The sequence below is a fragment of the Pungitius pungitius genome, chromosome 9 (genome assembly GCF_949316345.1).
Source record: "Pungitius pungitius chromosome 9, fPunPun2.1, whole genome shotgun sequence".
NCBI classification, from domain to species: Eukaryota; Metazoa; Chordata; class Actinopteri; order Perciformes; family Gasterosteidae; genus Pungitius; species Pungitius pungitius.
Genome location: NC_084908.1, coordinates 6114483 through 6129474, shown reverse-complemented (window position 1 = coordinate 6129474; position 14992 = coordinate 6114483). Strand labels below are relative to the sequence as shown.

The window sequence follows — 14992 nt, the reverse complement described above, 5'->3', positions numbered from 1 at the left end:
GAATGTACATATATATATGAAGAATGGCATATATTATATTACATATGACATCTATTAGTTGACAAAGTTATGCAGTAAATTGTACATGCGTCTAAAAATAGACTGACATATGTTCACTCCTTTGTTCATAAGAACCTTAAATATCTTCTGCTTTCTAGGGCAGAAGTCCTTTCCCTCTCATCATCTCTCATGACTACTGGGCTCTATCACTGCTGTATTGACCGTTCACAGGTAAAAACGTGTGTGTGTATGTTAGCAACAGAAGTGTTGTTTCTCAGCTTGAAGGGTTCCCAGCCTCTAAATGTCTGCTTGTCACATCTTCTCCTGGCAGCACAGTGTTTCAGTTGAAGCAGTGAGCGTGTTGACTGGTGACTTCTTTAAATGGTTGCTAGATAATAAACGCAGAAAGGTCTGCATTTAAAACTGATCGCTTGGGAGTTCTACAGATCTGAAATGGGTTTAGGTACGATCTCCATCTTTCATGGTTGATGCTCTGACTCATATGTGCTTCCATGGCTGAACTGCACGCATATGTAGTTTGTTTGATATCAGAATAAAACGGGTTTATGGCCTTTGAGTGCGTCCTGTTTATGTTTGTAGCCTGGAGCAAACAGCAGAGAGGCGTGTGGAGCTGCTGAGCCCATTGGAGCATTTAGCTAAATATTCCTATTGGTAATATGCCAATGTGTGTGTGTGCTTACTGTGTGAACTGGTATCGAACACAATGACCGTCTTAACCTCACTGGTGGGTTTCCAGCTCGTTGCACTGCCAGCGGCCACAGCTTCACCAATGGTCCTCCTTCACATGGAATAAAAGGGAATGTATACTAATAGTAAAAGTAGCAGCAGACACCTCAAATGATGGTTAAGTTTCCAGCAAATGGATCTACTGTGACCTGGTTTTGACTTTGAGTTGAGGTGTGTGTGTGTGTGTGCGCGTGTGTGTGTGTGTGCGTTCGTGCGTGCGCGTGCCTCGCTCTCCACACTCCCTCACTTCTTCCTCCGCCGCATCCCATCATGACTCCAGAAGCGACACCCGCCTCCACGCGCACAGCATCCCGCCGCTGACAACCTACAACTCGCTGTAAACCCCCGCTGTGCCGGTCGCGTGCTCCCGGGGGGGGCACAGCGGTTCTCTGGCTTTAGGGGACGGGGGGGACCGGAGGCTGTTCGTAGACTCCCGCGGTCCGCATGGATGTGGCAGCGGCAGGGGGGACGTCTCTGCCGGGCGTCCGACTCCGGAATCGACCGATGCAAGTGATGCCGAACCAGAGGAAGGTCAAGGCGAGGCGGAAGAGACGAAAGGAGTTGCTTTTAATCCAGATATGTTTGTTCGGCGGCTTGCTGCTGGTCGTGAAGGGGCTTTCCTACTTTGCGGAGCATTCAGGTGAGCATTTATCCGTTCGTTCTGCCGCTGTTTGAAGCTCCGGGACGGGGAGCTAAATTCTTCCATTAGTTTGCTTGTTTGTTTGGTGTCTCTAAGCTTCGTTTTTTAACAGTTCTCCATTTTCATACCAAATACACAGCTTCCCACTGTGCTTGTAAAGAGACTTTACCATATTCAGCCTCAGGAGGAAATGATGAAACCTGTTCTCACTTGGTGCCATTTGTTCCTCTTATAGCGTCTGAATGAATTGTATTCTCGTGGTTTCATGTACCTATAGGGACTCTAACATCTTCCTTGGTTATTTTTCCAAGTATTGGGATATTAGCATAACCCAAAACAGTGTATAGACAGTCGGGTACACACCAGGGTACACACCAGGGTATACATCCAGGTATACAGTGGGGTATACAGCTGGGTACAAACAGTCGGGTACACACAGCCGGGTATACAACCCGGTATACCGCACGATGTATATCACCGTAACACCAGGGCAAAAAACAGGGTATAGGCGAAGGTATGTGCTGGGTTACTATCGGGTACAAACCCGGGTGTACATCAGGATAAACAGTAAAAACAGGGTATAAGCTATAACAGGGGTCTTCAACTAAAATGTAAAATTTCCAGAAGCAAAGGTCAGGAAGATCATAATGTCACTACTTAGTGTGATTAAATAGAGGAATAGAGCTGTATCAATATCTGCATGAAAATCAATACACAACTAACAAATCAAATCAATTCAGTATCATTCTAAAACTCTTTTGACAATATTGAACTGAACATATATGTGTGACTGCAAATATAAATAATATTCTCTCAATTGACTAAATAAAAGTAGGGCTGTCTCACTTGTCTTTTTCTCAAATTTCACTATCTTTCTTTTCTTCCTACTCTCTTTTTATTTGTTATTTGCCGGCCGCTACCTCTTTCCGCAGTATTGAGACGATATCATTGGCCTCGATTGGTCGAGTGGTATCACGTGGGAAGGGTTTAACTCGATTGCTATTGGTCTGTGCTTTAAGCCACTTCCGTAAAGACAAGTAAAGCTGCACAGTCGAAAAGTGCGCTGTCACGTTTAAATCACAACTGTCTTTTTTCAGCTTTTGGTCTGGGTCCGGATGGGACGGCTTCTGGGTCCGGATCCGTACCGCGGTCCGCCAGTTAGTGACCTCTGAGCTAGAGAATACATTACGGCATACCCCAGGGTCAACGGCAGTGTACAGTATATTCCAGGGGTACAAACTGGAGTATGTACCGCTGTATAACCTTCTCCAGGTTATTGCCTGTGTTTCTCCAACTTCATCCCTAAACTCTTCTGGCTTAATCATTATTGCCAAACAAACCCCAATTCAATCAGATAAAGGGTAACTGCTGCTGTACTTCCTAACAGCAAACATCTGTACCCCTTTTTACCCATCTTCCACTCTGCCCCCAACACTTCTCTCCATTACTGAGTCAGCATCAGCTAAAGTAGAACGTATTTATCACTTTATATGGACAGGGGGCCTGCATGAATATTCACACACTGAAGATATGTGCATCGTCGGTGGGATTATACATTTGTATCCTAGTTACATGGAAAACGCAACAGTGCTACTTCCTGCATGTGCCCAACATGACTCGGTGGAACTTAATGCATTTCCCTTGTCCCTAATGTGTTCTAGTTAACTGTTAATCAGCTTGCCAGAATATCAATTAGAGTTGATTATTTATGACGCACTAAATTAAGTTCTTCTAAATTGAGCGTGATGTTGTGGAGCTGGAAGCGGAGCACTCAACACCTCCTCACAGAGGAGCATTACCACACTCCTCTTCTTCCGTGTGTAAGATAGCAAAAGGCAGACAAAGGGAGTAGAGTAGAGTGCTGGCACGCAAACATCACTGCCGCTGCTGTAGTTGCTGCTGTAGTTGCTGCTGGTGCTGTAGTTGCGGCAGCGGTAGTTGCGACTTTAGTCGCGACTGTAGTTGCTGCTGCTCTAGTTGTTTATGTTGTAGCTGTTGTTGCTGCTGTAGTTGCGACTGTTGCTGTAGTTGCTGTTGCTGTAGTTTTTGCTGCTGTAGTTGTTGCTGCTGCTGTAGTTATTGCTGCTGTAGTGTCTGCTGTTGCTGTAGTTGTTGCTGCTGTAGTTGCTGCTGTTGCTGTAGTTATTGCTGCTGTAGTCGTTGCTGCTGCTGTAGTGTCTGCTGTTGTTGTAGTTTTTGCTGCTGTAGTTGCTGCTGTTGCTGTAGTTACTGCTGCTGTAGTTGTTGCTGCTGCTGTAGTTGCTGCTGTTGCTGTAGTTACTGCTGCTGTAGTCGTTGCTGCTGCTGTAGTGTCTGCTGTTGTTGTAGTTTTTGCTGCTGTAGTTGCTGCTGTTGCTGTAGTTGTTGCTGCTGTAGTTGCTGCTGTTGCTGTAGTTACTGCTGCTGTAGTTGTTGCTGCTGCTGTAGTTGCTGCTGTTGCTGTAGTTACTGCTGCTGTAGTTGTTGCTGCTGCTGTAGTTGCTGCTGTTGCTGTAGCTCTGGCTGCAGCTGCCGTGTTAGATATAGATAAGGGGAGGCCAGGTGAGAAGTTCAGTCAGGCCCTGAGGAGTATTAAATAACTGGGCTTTTTAATTCTACCTGGATCCCTTGCTTAGGCCAGACTAGTGTTGGCAGGGTGGAAAGAGCAGAGTGCTCCTGCTGAGCTCTCTGAAGTATGAAATTAATTCTTTGGTGTGGCTGCTTTCTTGAAGAATGTGCAGATGTAGCCACAGTTGGAGCCCCACTTTGTGCGCTGTACTATTGCTCCACCCCCCCAAGAGAATTTTGTTTTGGAAAATCATGAAATTCCCCTTTAGTGTATGAATTTATGAGGGCGGGATACCAAACTGGAACATCTGTCGTGCACTCCTCCAGCTGTTCTCTATCCCACTATTACATAAATAATCAAATTAAAACAAATTACTTAACACACACATTTCTAGCACCAACAAAACTACAACAGCAACATGTAACTTATACATAAACATGACAAGAAAGGACTGTTCATGACAATAAGAGTATTATGGTGAATGTGCTGGCGTAAAATAGAACAGAAACAATCAATTGGTTGATTGACAAAAAACTGAAAAAAAATACAAAAAATCTTTGTAATTTAATACTTAACGACAAACCTTTGGTTTCATTCGGTGCATTTAAATGGGAGAATTGTAAACTGAACATATGTGGATTTTGAAGAATTGACATACTGTAAGACTTGAAAATGAATAGAAACTCCAGTCCCAGCCCTAAAATATTCAGTACTTATACAATCTGAGTCTTTTTTGTGTCCTCGTACATAGTAAGTTGAGACTGACTGCTTGCTCTGATTCCGCTCACTGTGTACACTGTGTGTGCTGACGTCCACAATGCCTCTAGACCTGCGACTGAACTAATTCATTACTCAATCAACAGTTGAGCCATTTGTTACTGTTGTCATAATCCACTGCATTGAATGAGAAAATGTGTCCAAGCTTTTGACTGGGAGTGTATCCATGTGATGAAGCAGGGGGGCGAGCTGGCGTAATCATCTCCAACTTCATTTGCAAAATCTGCATTAGATTCCATTACAAAAATGCATCTTTAAGCTAGTCCAAGTCAAGTCCCAATTCTTCTTTTAATTGATTTTGTTGGTAGAACTTATGTGTATTCCCTTAATGTATGTTAAGTTCATAACAACTTTAATTCTTATGATTTATTAGATTGACTTGACGAGGATTAACGGATAAGAGGAGGGGGTGGGGTCAAGTCACGGGGCTTCCTTTTGTTTTGGGCGGGACATCGGCACAGTCTTTTGACCTCCCGTTGTCCACTCTGTTACTCAAATAAACCTAAATTGTATTTGTTTTTTTAAAATAAACAACGTAAAAGACAACACAAGTCTGGAAAGTTTTGTATTGGAACAAACGTGTGAGTCAGGAAGCGGAGTCCCAGGCACAGAAAACAGGAAATCAAAAGGCAGGCCATTACAGCTTTAGTCCAATTCAAGACAACCCATTGAATGCAATCTCCAGTTGGGTCTCAGGTTTTTAAGCTAGATCGCAGGTAAAGTCACACATCTTTAGGACTGATGGGATTGATTGATCAAGTATCCAATGGTGATGGTGGTGCATGGAGTAGTGTGTTGCGCTGGGAGCCACAAGGTTGGTGGTTCGGATCCCGGCTGCCCCACGTGCCACGTTGAAGTGTCCCTGAGCAAGACACCTAACCCCAAATTACTCTCCAGGCAAAATGAAACGCATGGGTTATTATGCAATGTAAGTCGCTTTGGATAAAAGCGTCAGCTAAATGACATGTAACCAGTGTCATGTTTCAAGCCAAGTCTCAAGTTTTAAAGCTAGATTCCTGTTTAAGCATCAAACCTTTCAGCTAAAGTCCAAGTCAACTCTCAAATCTTTAAGCTAGGGTCCAGGACAAGTCCAAAGTCTTTAAGCTAGGGTCCAGGACAAGTCCCAAGCCTTTAAGCTAGGGTCCAAGACAAGTCCAAAGTCTTTAAGCTAGGGTCCAGGACAAGTCCCAAGTCTTTAAGCTAGGGTCCAGGACAAGTCCAAAGTCTTTAAGCTAGGGTCCAGGACAAGTCCCAAGTCTTTAAGCTAGGGTCCAGGACAAGTCCCAAGTCTTTGGGACTGAATCCTGGTAACGTCAGCTAGAGCCCAAGTCAACTCAAATCTTTAACATACATTCCTAGTCTCAACTTTAAGCAGTCCAGGTCAGGTCACATATCTTTCACCTAGAGTCCATGTAAAGTCTTAAATTCTCCATGTCCAGGTCAATTTTGAAGTCTTCACGCCAGACACCTGGTGTTATATTCTGAGCTACAGTCTTGTCTAAAGTCTTTGAGTTAGAATCTTATTTGAGTCTTGAAATCGTCTTAGACGCTGTACCTGCAATGAAACGTCCGTGACTCATTTTTAACTTTTTACTGTGACTAACATCCTCCAGGTTTTCATGTCTCCAGCCACGGCAGCGACCACCAGGAGAGATGGGGCGGGAGAAGATTACTGCAGGAAACGGACAACAGCAGCCTGGAGGAAATGGAGAAGGAAGAATCCAAAAACTGCACTACTCCAGGTAGGACAGAGAGAGGACGGACGAACGAGGACACCCACATTTTCTGCCCTCCCCCTTTTCCTCCACAAAAAATCACTTCCCATGTTCGGTCTTTTTACCCTTTCCTGTCCCCCTATTTTCTCTTCCTGATATGGGGTAACCCAGAAAGTGGAGTCAGATGATTTCCCATGAGCAAAGACTACAACGGCAGGTGACATTCTGGCTGCCTCAGCGCTTTCCTTATTCAGACTCTGTCACACCTTTTTTTAGGATCCTGCAGATTTACGCCTATGTCCTCCAACCAGCTTTTGCTCTACTTCTCTCGCTAAAACTATTTTTTCATCTCTCAGGTTCCAACCTCTGTTTCTCTAATGTTTTCCCTCATTGTGGCTACATCTCAGTAAGAAATCCCTGTTTCCATGGTGACCTATTATCTTATCAACCAGATACTTCTCTTTAAGGCACTAAAGGGTAGTTTGTGAGGATGCTGAAGGCATTCTGAACGTTTTTTTTGTCCAGGTAAAACGCCCCTTGGAGGTGATTTTATTAAATTAATAATTAAATAAAATGCTTTAAAGTTAGATACAACAATGTTTTGTCATGTAGACTACACTATTTGTCATTGTCTCCAAGAGTTAAATCTGTCTCCATCAGTTAAATCTGTCGCTATTTTTAGATGTAGGCAGAGACAGAAGGACATTTGATGTTTTCCTCTGGTATAATTGGTGTTTACCAGGTAGCATGTAGCGATGCTTCACTACAAGTCGCTCTGACATTCGTCTTTTTTACTTTGGACCGGACACCACTGACCTGCGTCCAAAGGGAGGGCCGGTTCTCTTGTTCGCTCTTTAAGGAAAATGTTTGTCATCAATCTCCTTTCTCACCCTCCCAAGGTCGCTGCTGTCATCCATAGAGGGAGCGTAGGTCAAAGATGGACTTATCATCTTACCCTCCTTATTATACAGAAGCTGCCCTTTCCTTGTCTCAGGCTAAATTTACAGCACATACCCCGATGGCTTCAGGCCCGGCTGCCTTCTGAAGGACTGACAGTTCTTCACTGAAATAGAGACCATTTTGTGTCTTTTTCACTGAACTGATTTCTGCTCCTTTCTCTGGTTGGAATGAAAAAATGAAGCTCTATTAAGTCAATCTGTATTTAACTGATTTTAAGGAAATAATATGTGTGTTTCAAAAAGCTAGTGGACAACTAACTAAAAAATAATTTAGTTTGAATTTTCTAGAAACCCTCAATGAGGTGAATTAGGTTTGACCAAGGTTTTGTCTAACCAGCTGTCTAAAGAAACAGCCCAGTTGGAGAAGTAGAAACATCTAAAGATGTACTGTGTGAAAAAAGTGATGTTAGCAGACCTGTGCAGCTGATCTCAGCTTGAGGCATCGCTACCAGCAGAACACACTCAGATCTCTGTCCAAGCTGAATAATGAATACAGAAGACGATATCTCTGGTTTCTTTTTCCAGCCATCTTGAGTCTCCTTGACGGATTATTTTTACCATGCCATTTTAGCTAATAAAATATTGCCATCAGACATTTCAAAAGTATTTTATCAGATGTAATCATCCACAAAGGTTTTCAGCAAACTACAATACATCCAAAACTCACATTCTGTACAAGAGACCGAAGTCCTGGCGCAAAGAATCCAATCCAAGGATCTCCTGACTATACCATAACATGAACCTCTTTGTACCTTTGAGACCTCCTGCACAGGCCACCTGTCGCTGCCACCCGTCTCACCCCCGTCCAATCATTGGACCTGGGGGGACAGTGCCTTCTCCAGGCCTGCACCCCCCTCGTCCGTCTGGAACTCTCTCTCCCAGAACCTCAGATTCTCCATCACCCTCCAATAGCAAACCAGGATGCTTGAACCAGTCAGATCACACCAACACTCGCTAGCTCCTCTGGCATGCTGCAGATAGGCAAAGTAGCTTTGAGCTAAATGCTAACATCGGCATGCTAACAAGCCAGAGGCCTGTAGATCAAGTTATGTATTGACCACGTCACGGTTAGTGTTACAGCAGGCGGTGAGGCTGAGCTGTTAGCTAAGTTGTTGGGGAAGTGAACTGACTCACTGAGCTCCGTCTCACAAATCAGTTGTCATCACTAGTCCACACGCCATCGCTTGAATACTGCCTTTGAGCAGAACAACGTTTCGAGCGCTGACATGCTGACATCATTTCTCATCCAAAGGTCCTTGGTGAGGGAAGTCATTAACCACCAGTGTACACAGAGTGATACACCTTCAGTCCAGGAGTCTCCGGTTTGCTGGAAAATACAGAAAGCGCACAAATGTTTAGGAATACATGTTTCGGTTCAGACTCTGTTTGGGTAGATACCCAATATTAAGGGATCTCTAGCACGGCTAAAAAAAACTGGCTGAGGTTTTCCTACTGAAATCTATGGCAACCTCACAGTGGCCCTCGAGGAGGTGAGGGCATCCCATAGACCTCCACTTCCTCCTACTTTACAAAGAATTGAGCTGCTCTTCTATTTGCAACAGCATATTGAGTCTGTCTGGCTACAGAGACACACCTGCTAACTGTTGTCTGTGTATAAATAAAATCATGATCACATTCACACATGTTTTACTAACCAGTCCACAACTACTCCACACCCAGCAGCTGTCAATCACGACTTCTCACTGATTAGTTTATAACTCATCACAAATCATTAACACTTAAACAAATGTCACCATGGTACGAATGGCCTAAACCATTTTTGTGACGAAATGTATTTACCGTGTAAGGTTATTATTTAATTATGATTTTTATTGTTTCCGTCAGAGCCCACTGTGTTATACAGATGGATATTTACATGCATGAATATACACTCACGTTAGTTTGGCCAAGATAGTGTGTTTCTATTTCCCTGCAGAAGGGGGCGGAGTTTATGAGTTCTGCTGCAGCCAGCAGTGGGCGATCCAGATGTTTTGGCTTTAGCTAAGCTGTCATATTGTCCATCTTTACACATGCTCCATACTGGAACCACCAATGTCTACTCCTGATCCATCCAGTATGTTCTAAAGTTTGTTCCAGTCTGGGCCAAGGTGTTGGAATGGATTCATTCATTGATCATCAACATTGTGTTTTAGATTTCTGTCAATTGGCCAATGAACTGAGCGTGTGATCCACTTGTGTGCACACCCAGTGATTGTGCATGTGTCTTTCCACCACCCACAGAGTGGAGCGCCGTCAGCTCTGTGCTCCTGGGGGAGGCCCCCACTGATTGTTGCCTGAAGTCGGAGGCCTGTAGATTAAGTGATGAAATATGGGGGAGAGAGACAGTGAGAGAGCAGGTTTCCCCTCCTCCCCCATATGTTCCTCTTCCTGGTTTTAATTGTCATTCATCTGCCAGTCAAGGAGAAAAGAGGGGAAGCTTGCATTGGTTGGTAGCGATATATACATCCAGGTAACTTTCAGTCAGTATTTCCCGCCCTCTGGGGCCAGCTGTTTGCTGAAAATACGAGAGAGGGTTTCCTGGTTAGAGAAGGGTGCTGAGGTCACACAGAGCATGTGTATTTGTGTGCATGTGTGGTCGGGGGGGGGGTTCTGTTCTTAACCTTCCCTTTATCATGGTAAGCAGGAGTTGTTCATTTCATTCACTTCACTGTCAATATGTAATGCCTGAGGCCATGTTGTCCTTGATGCTCCACCTTTAGGGTGGAAAATAAGTTGATTGTATTTGCTTCTGAAGATGTGAGAGCAGATGGGTCATGTGTCTTTTTATCTGCAGTACACACTGGTCCTCTGTCGGCCCTTCTCTCAAACACAGTAGCCGCTGAGCAGCTGTGTACAGCAGTGGTCTGGGTACCCCCATCATGTGAGTGCTCTCCACAGGGGGGGGTGTCCCCCGAGTCCTCCGTTATCAAACATCCTCTCAACTCGGCTCCGACGCAACACTCCATTTTAGGAAAGGAGGCCGCTCTGACTTAACCAGGGCTGCTCTGTCAGAAGTGTGTGTGTGTGTGTGTGTGTGTGTGTGAATGTGGGTGGCTGCAGGATCAGCCGTTAGGAGTGCAGCCTTGATATTGATGAATGTGAGGGTGCTTGGCCTGGTGAGAGCACGTTTGTTCTCTAAGTCCTCCTCCTGGCTCCTCCACATATCCCCCAGTAAGTAAGCACGGCCATAATACAGCTGATGAATCCATCGAATTAGAAACACAATCACTCACTAATACCGCCACTAATCAAATGCAAATTCTGCCATATTACAATATTATCGGAGTGGGCACAATGACAAACGCTGTATTGACAGTTGCAGTCATTGCGGATTGTCAAGTGTGTTTGCTGCGTTGGTGCAGGAGCCCAGAGCCATCACAGCCAAGAGCTCGGTTAGAGTCAGCTCCTGCTCCCTCTCAGCCTTCTTCACTACATTTATCCAACGCACTTCCTGTTTGTCTCCCATTATTTCCCTGCTTGTTTGTTGTCCCGTGTCTCCAGCATGTCTCTCTTTTATGTCTTCCTACAAGGAGGCGATGCCTGCTGCTGTTGTCTCTTTGAGCAAAGGAGAGCAGCTTGTTTCTGGCAGCAGAAGGGGCACGATGCACCTTTTAAAGATTCATTCTGCTGATGTCCTTGTGAGTGTTGAAGCAGTTGTCCTCCTTTTACTGCTGCTGTCCAAATAGAAAACAGAAACAAAGTATTGCTGCAGGTGTTTTTTTTTTTACCTTTCTATGATATTATATGATAGCAAATGCATCTCTCTTACCCATTTTGTCCTCTCAGATCTACGCCATGAAGGTTTGATAATTATAAATTATGACATTATTCAATACCACATGATGTCTTTTTTGTTGATTCTGTATCCAGTGAGCTGGCCTCATGCTGAGGGAATGTGTGTATAATCTAATGCTCCAGTCCTTCATGTGAAACAATGTCAGCCGCACTCATTTTCATTCATAATTGATAATGCAATAATGTGCTGTAGGCGCCGTGCGGCTTCTTGGATGCACTGTTTGGGTACAAATGCAACAAACCCACATCTCTTCTTCTCTTCTCTCTTCTGTCCTTCAGACCTAGTGCTGCATTGTGGGACTGGAACCTCTCTCCTCACTGGTCTCATAGCAGCACAGATGATCCTCGAGCAGTTAAGCTTCACACATGGATTCAATAGACAGAACTTAACCTGCTTCACAGAAAGCTGTGCAGCCTGTGTTACCATGGCGATGTACACTGGCTTAAAGTGAGTCATCTGTGTTGTATGGAAGGCAAGCGTGGTACCAAAACTGAGCCCTGTGAGTTTGGGTCTAACCTCTACTGATGTGCTGGTGGATGTGACACCTGATGGGGTTGGTGGAGAAAGCTATTCTACACTCACATTCTGATGATAGAGGTTCCCATAAGTGGCGCCATCAGCATCTAAATACTCTCCCACTCATACACATCGATGACACAGTCGTTAGCCTTCTGGAGCTTTTTGTAGTTCAGCTGCTCGCTCAGAGACAGATTCACAGAGCTACAGTTGGATTGCACATCTTCATTATCCTGTAATGGTTAAATGAACATGCACTGAATCCATTTTATGTATATCCCCATCCATCAGAGTTTTCTCTTACTGGCTTTAAGGCTCAAGCCTGACTTGTGTACTTAGTTGAGTACGTAGTTGTAGCATCACAAGGTTTTGCGGTGTGATGGTAAATTGCTAAATTGGGGGTTTTACCTGCTGTGCAGGTGCAGAAGAAACACACATGCAGCTGATCTCCCCATCAGGGAGGTGAACAAAGGACATCCCGGGACCCTGATCACATGGCACATGCTGAGAGAGGAGCTCAGGCTTTAGCCAAGACCACCAGGGTGTTGCTTTTAGTTGAAACCGCAATTGATTTCCTCCATTTGTGATAGGGCTGACTGAGCGTCATTTTCTGTTCTGTAACTTGAGTTTGGTTAAGACCCTGCTGACGGCTGTTCTCACTTTTTGATTTGATGGAGTGACTTAATTGGTAGCAGCGAAACACTGTTATCCCCGGATCCTCATCAGAGGATCAATGGGGCAGAATAACCATGTAGTGATGAGCTAGATTGATGTGTCATTCTCTAACATGCAATAACTGTTTTCTACTCCTCTGCTGAAGGGTGCATTCATGATATGTGTGTAGTGTGTGCATGTGAGCACATCTGTGTGTAGGTGTCGTGAACAGCGTGCGTGTCGCAAACTGTGCGTGGAAGGGTAAAAGCGCGAGTCCTTAAATGTCACATTACTCAGCGCGGTAAGTACGCTCGCGACATGCGATGTGTCAGCCCGCATCACCGTCGCCCACTGAGCATGTGCAGAACAGGCCCCCAGCCCTTCACGTGCGCTCTGAATATGCACGGCATGCGGACGGGATGAGCTCGTACAGATCGCCGAGGGTACCAGATGCAACTTTAATCTCCCTTCTTTGTTTTGCTGAGCGCCATCAGACCCCTGGCTGCTGCTGTCCTCAGCGTTCGCTCTTTGTTGTCCCGGCGCCACTAAAGGCTCCACAGGACGGATGTGACCTCATCGTCTTTAGCGTCCTCTTTTACATTACATTACATGTCATTTAGCTGACGCTTTTATCCAAAGCGACTTACAATAAGTTCATTTCCACATAGAGATACAAACTCAGAAGAACAAGAAAACAGACAAGAAAGTACAATTTCGTCAAATAAGCAGTTTCAAAAACATGTTATAGAAAAGTGCCGTTATAAGTACAATTTAAGTGCTACGATTTGTTAGTGCTACGGTTTGCTAGTGTTTTAGTCAAGGTAGAGTCTAAAGAGGTGTGTCTTTAGTTTAAAGATGTAAAGGCTCTCTGCAGTCCTGATGTCATCAGAGAGCTCATTCCACCATCTGGGAGCCAGGACAGCAAAGAGTTGTGATTGTGTCCAGTGTTGTGCTCTCAGAGAGGGAGGAACAAGCAGTTTGGCAGATGCAGAGCGGAGTGTGCGGGTTGGGTTTCACCATGTCCTGGATGTAGACTGGACCCGATCCATTCACAGCATGGTACCTCAGTACCAATGTTTTGAACTGGATGCGGGCAGCCACTGGTAACCAGTGAAGAGAACGGAGAAGTGGTGTGGGAGTATTTCGGAAGGTTGAAGACCAGTCGAGCTGCTGCATTCTGGATGAGCTGCAGTGGTCGAATGGCGGTAGCAGGGAGACCTGCACGGAGAGAGTTACAGTAGTCAAGGCGGGAGATGACAAGAGTCCTCTTAACATTACAGCTCTGCCTTCCACGGTCAGACGACCCCCCCCCAGGAGGGAGAAACGAGAGATGTTGTGTGGCGCCCAGCCTCCCTTCATGCCGCCAGTGTCTCCCCTCCACACTCAAACTGGGCTGGTTGTTGGAGGTCTATGACACACAGCTGGTCGGAAGTGGGCAATGCTTTTTTGGAATGAATCTCACCCGAGACACACTGAGCTACTGAAACATGTGGCTCACTAGTCCCTCCAAAGTCTCATTTGGTTGGAGTCATTTGAGTGCTCAGTACCAGGCGATAATAAAGCTCTAATTTCAGCCACCACTGTGTAATTACAGCCAAACATCATTTAGGAGATATTTTCTGTGTTTTTCATTGAGGGGAAAGCACAAAATCAGTACACACACAGAAAAACATCTCCCACTGAGTGTAATTACCCAGAATTGTGAGAGACATTCATGAAGGGCTGGATAGCTTCCACTTGATGTTAGCATGACGAGAGAGCCCAGTGGGAGATGTATTCCCATCCATTTCACCCACTGAGACTAAAAAATGCCCAGAATGAATAGGGCTATAATTTTGTCATCATAAGAAACAATGCATTTGAGAGATTTCTGCAGGTATATAAGCATCCGTATACGACTTTCTGAATGTTGATAAAGATACAAAAACTGTACACTTGAAGAATGGAAATCTGGTTGTAAGGTTACAGTTTCAGCCCAGATCACGTGGAGACTCATATCCCAAAATGTGAACATCAGCCTCAGTAGGCGCAATCCTACATCTGGATTCATTAGAAATGGTTTCTAGCAAATGTCAAACACAATGGGTATTGATTGAATCTAAATAGCATTTGTCTTTAGCTTTAGTTAGTCACAGCCCTATTCATGTCCCCATTCAAATAAAACTAGAAGCCGTTGGTCTATGTGAGTACACTGGTCTGTATTCCAGCTCAGTGCCTGCACAATTAGATAAGTACAGGGACACAGTGTGATTTCTAATTCAAAGCTAAGGACAAGGTTTTTCGATGCTTTAAGGAGCCTTTGTGCAAAGGCTTGTCATGGGGTTGACATGCCCCTGAACACCACCTCTGATGAGTAAACAGCAAAGCTAAGACCCGCTTCGGTGCTGTCGCCGTAGAATGAATGAAGACCGTCCACATCGTGGATTCTTAGCTTTCATGACTACATGTCGTTTGTGTTGGTTTAACTGTTAGTGTGTCTGTGTATGTGTGTGTTATCACCAACACAGTGTTTAACGAGATTACATATGAACACATGATAATGTTATCATTTACCTTGGCCCAACACTCACTTGGTATGTGTCTCTTTTGGGGCCCCTGGACCTGTTCACGTAGTCTTAGTCAGTAATCCATCCATTCTTC

At 44.8% G+C, this 14992-nt stretch overlaps 1 protein-coding gene across 1 annotated transcript in view; it reads left to right on the top strand.

The window, feature by feature from the left end:
• The first annotated feature begins 739 nt into the window (after nt 1-739).
• The window catches only part of LOC119218399 (sodium/potassium/calcium exchanger 3-like), a 31856-nt gene continuing 17603 nt past the window's right edge, over nt 740-14992 (top strand). Inside the window, exons 1-2 of the mRNA XM_037472801.2 lie at nt 740-1387; nt 6326-6454. Coding sequence (XP_037328698.2) covers nt 1192-1387; nt 6326-6454 — 325 coding nt within the window. The 5' untranslated portion in view covers nt 740-1191. The remainder of the gene's footprint in view (nt 1388-6325; nt 6455-14992) is intronic.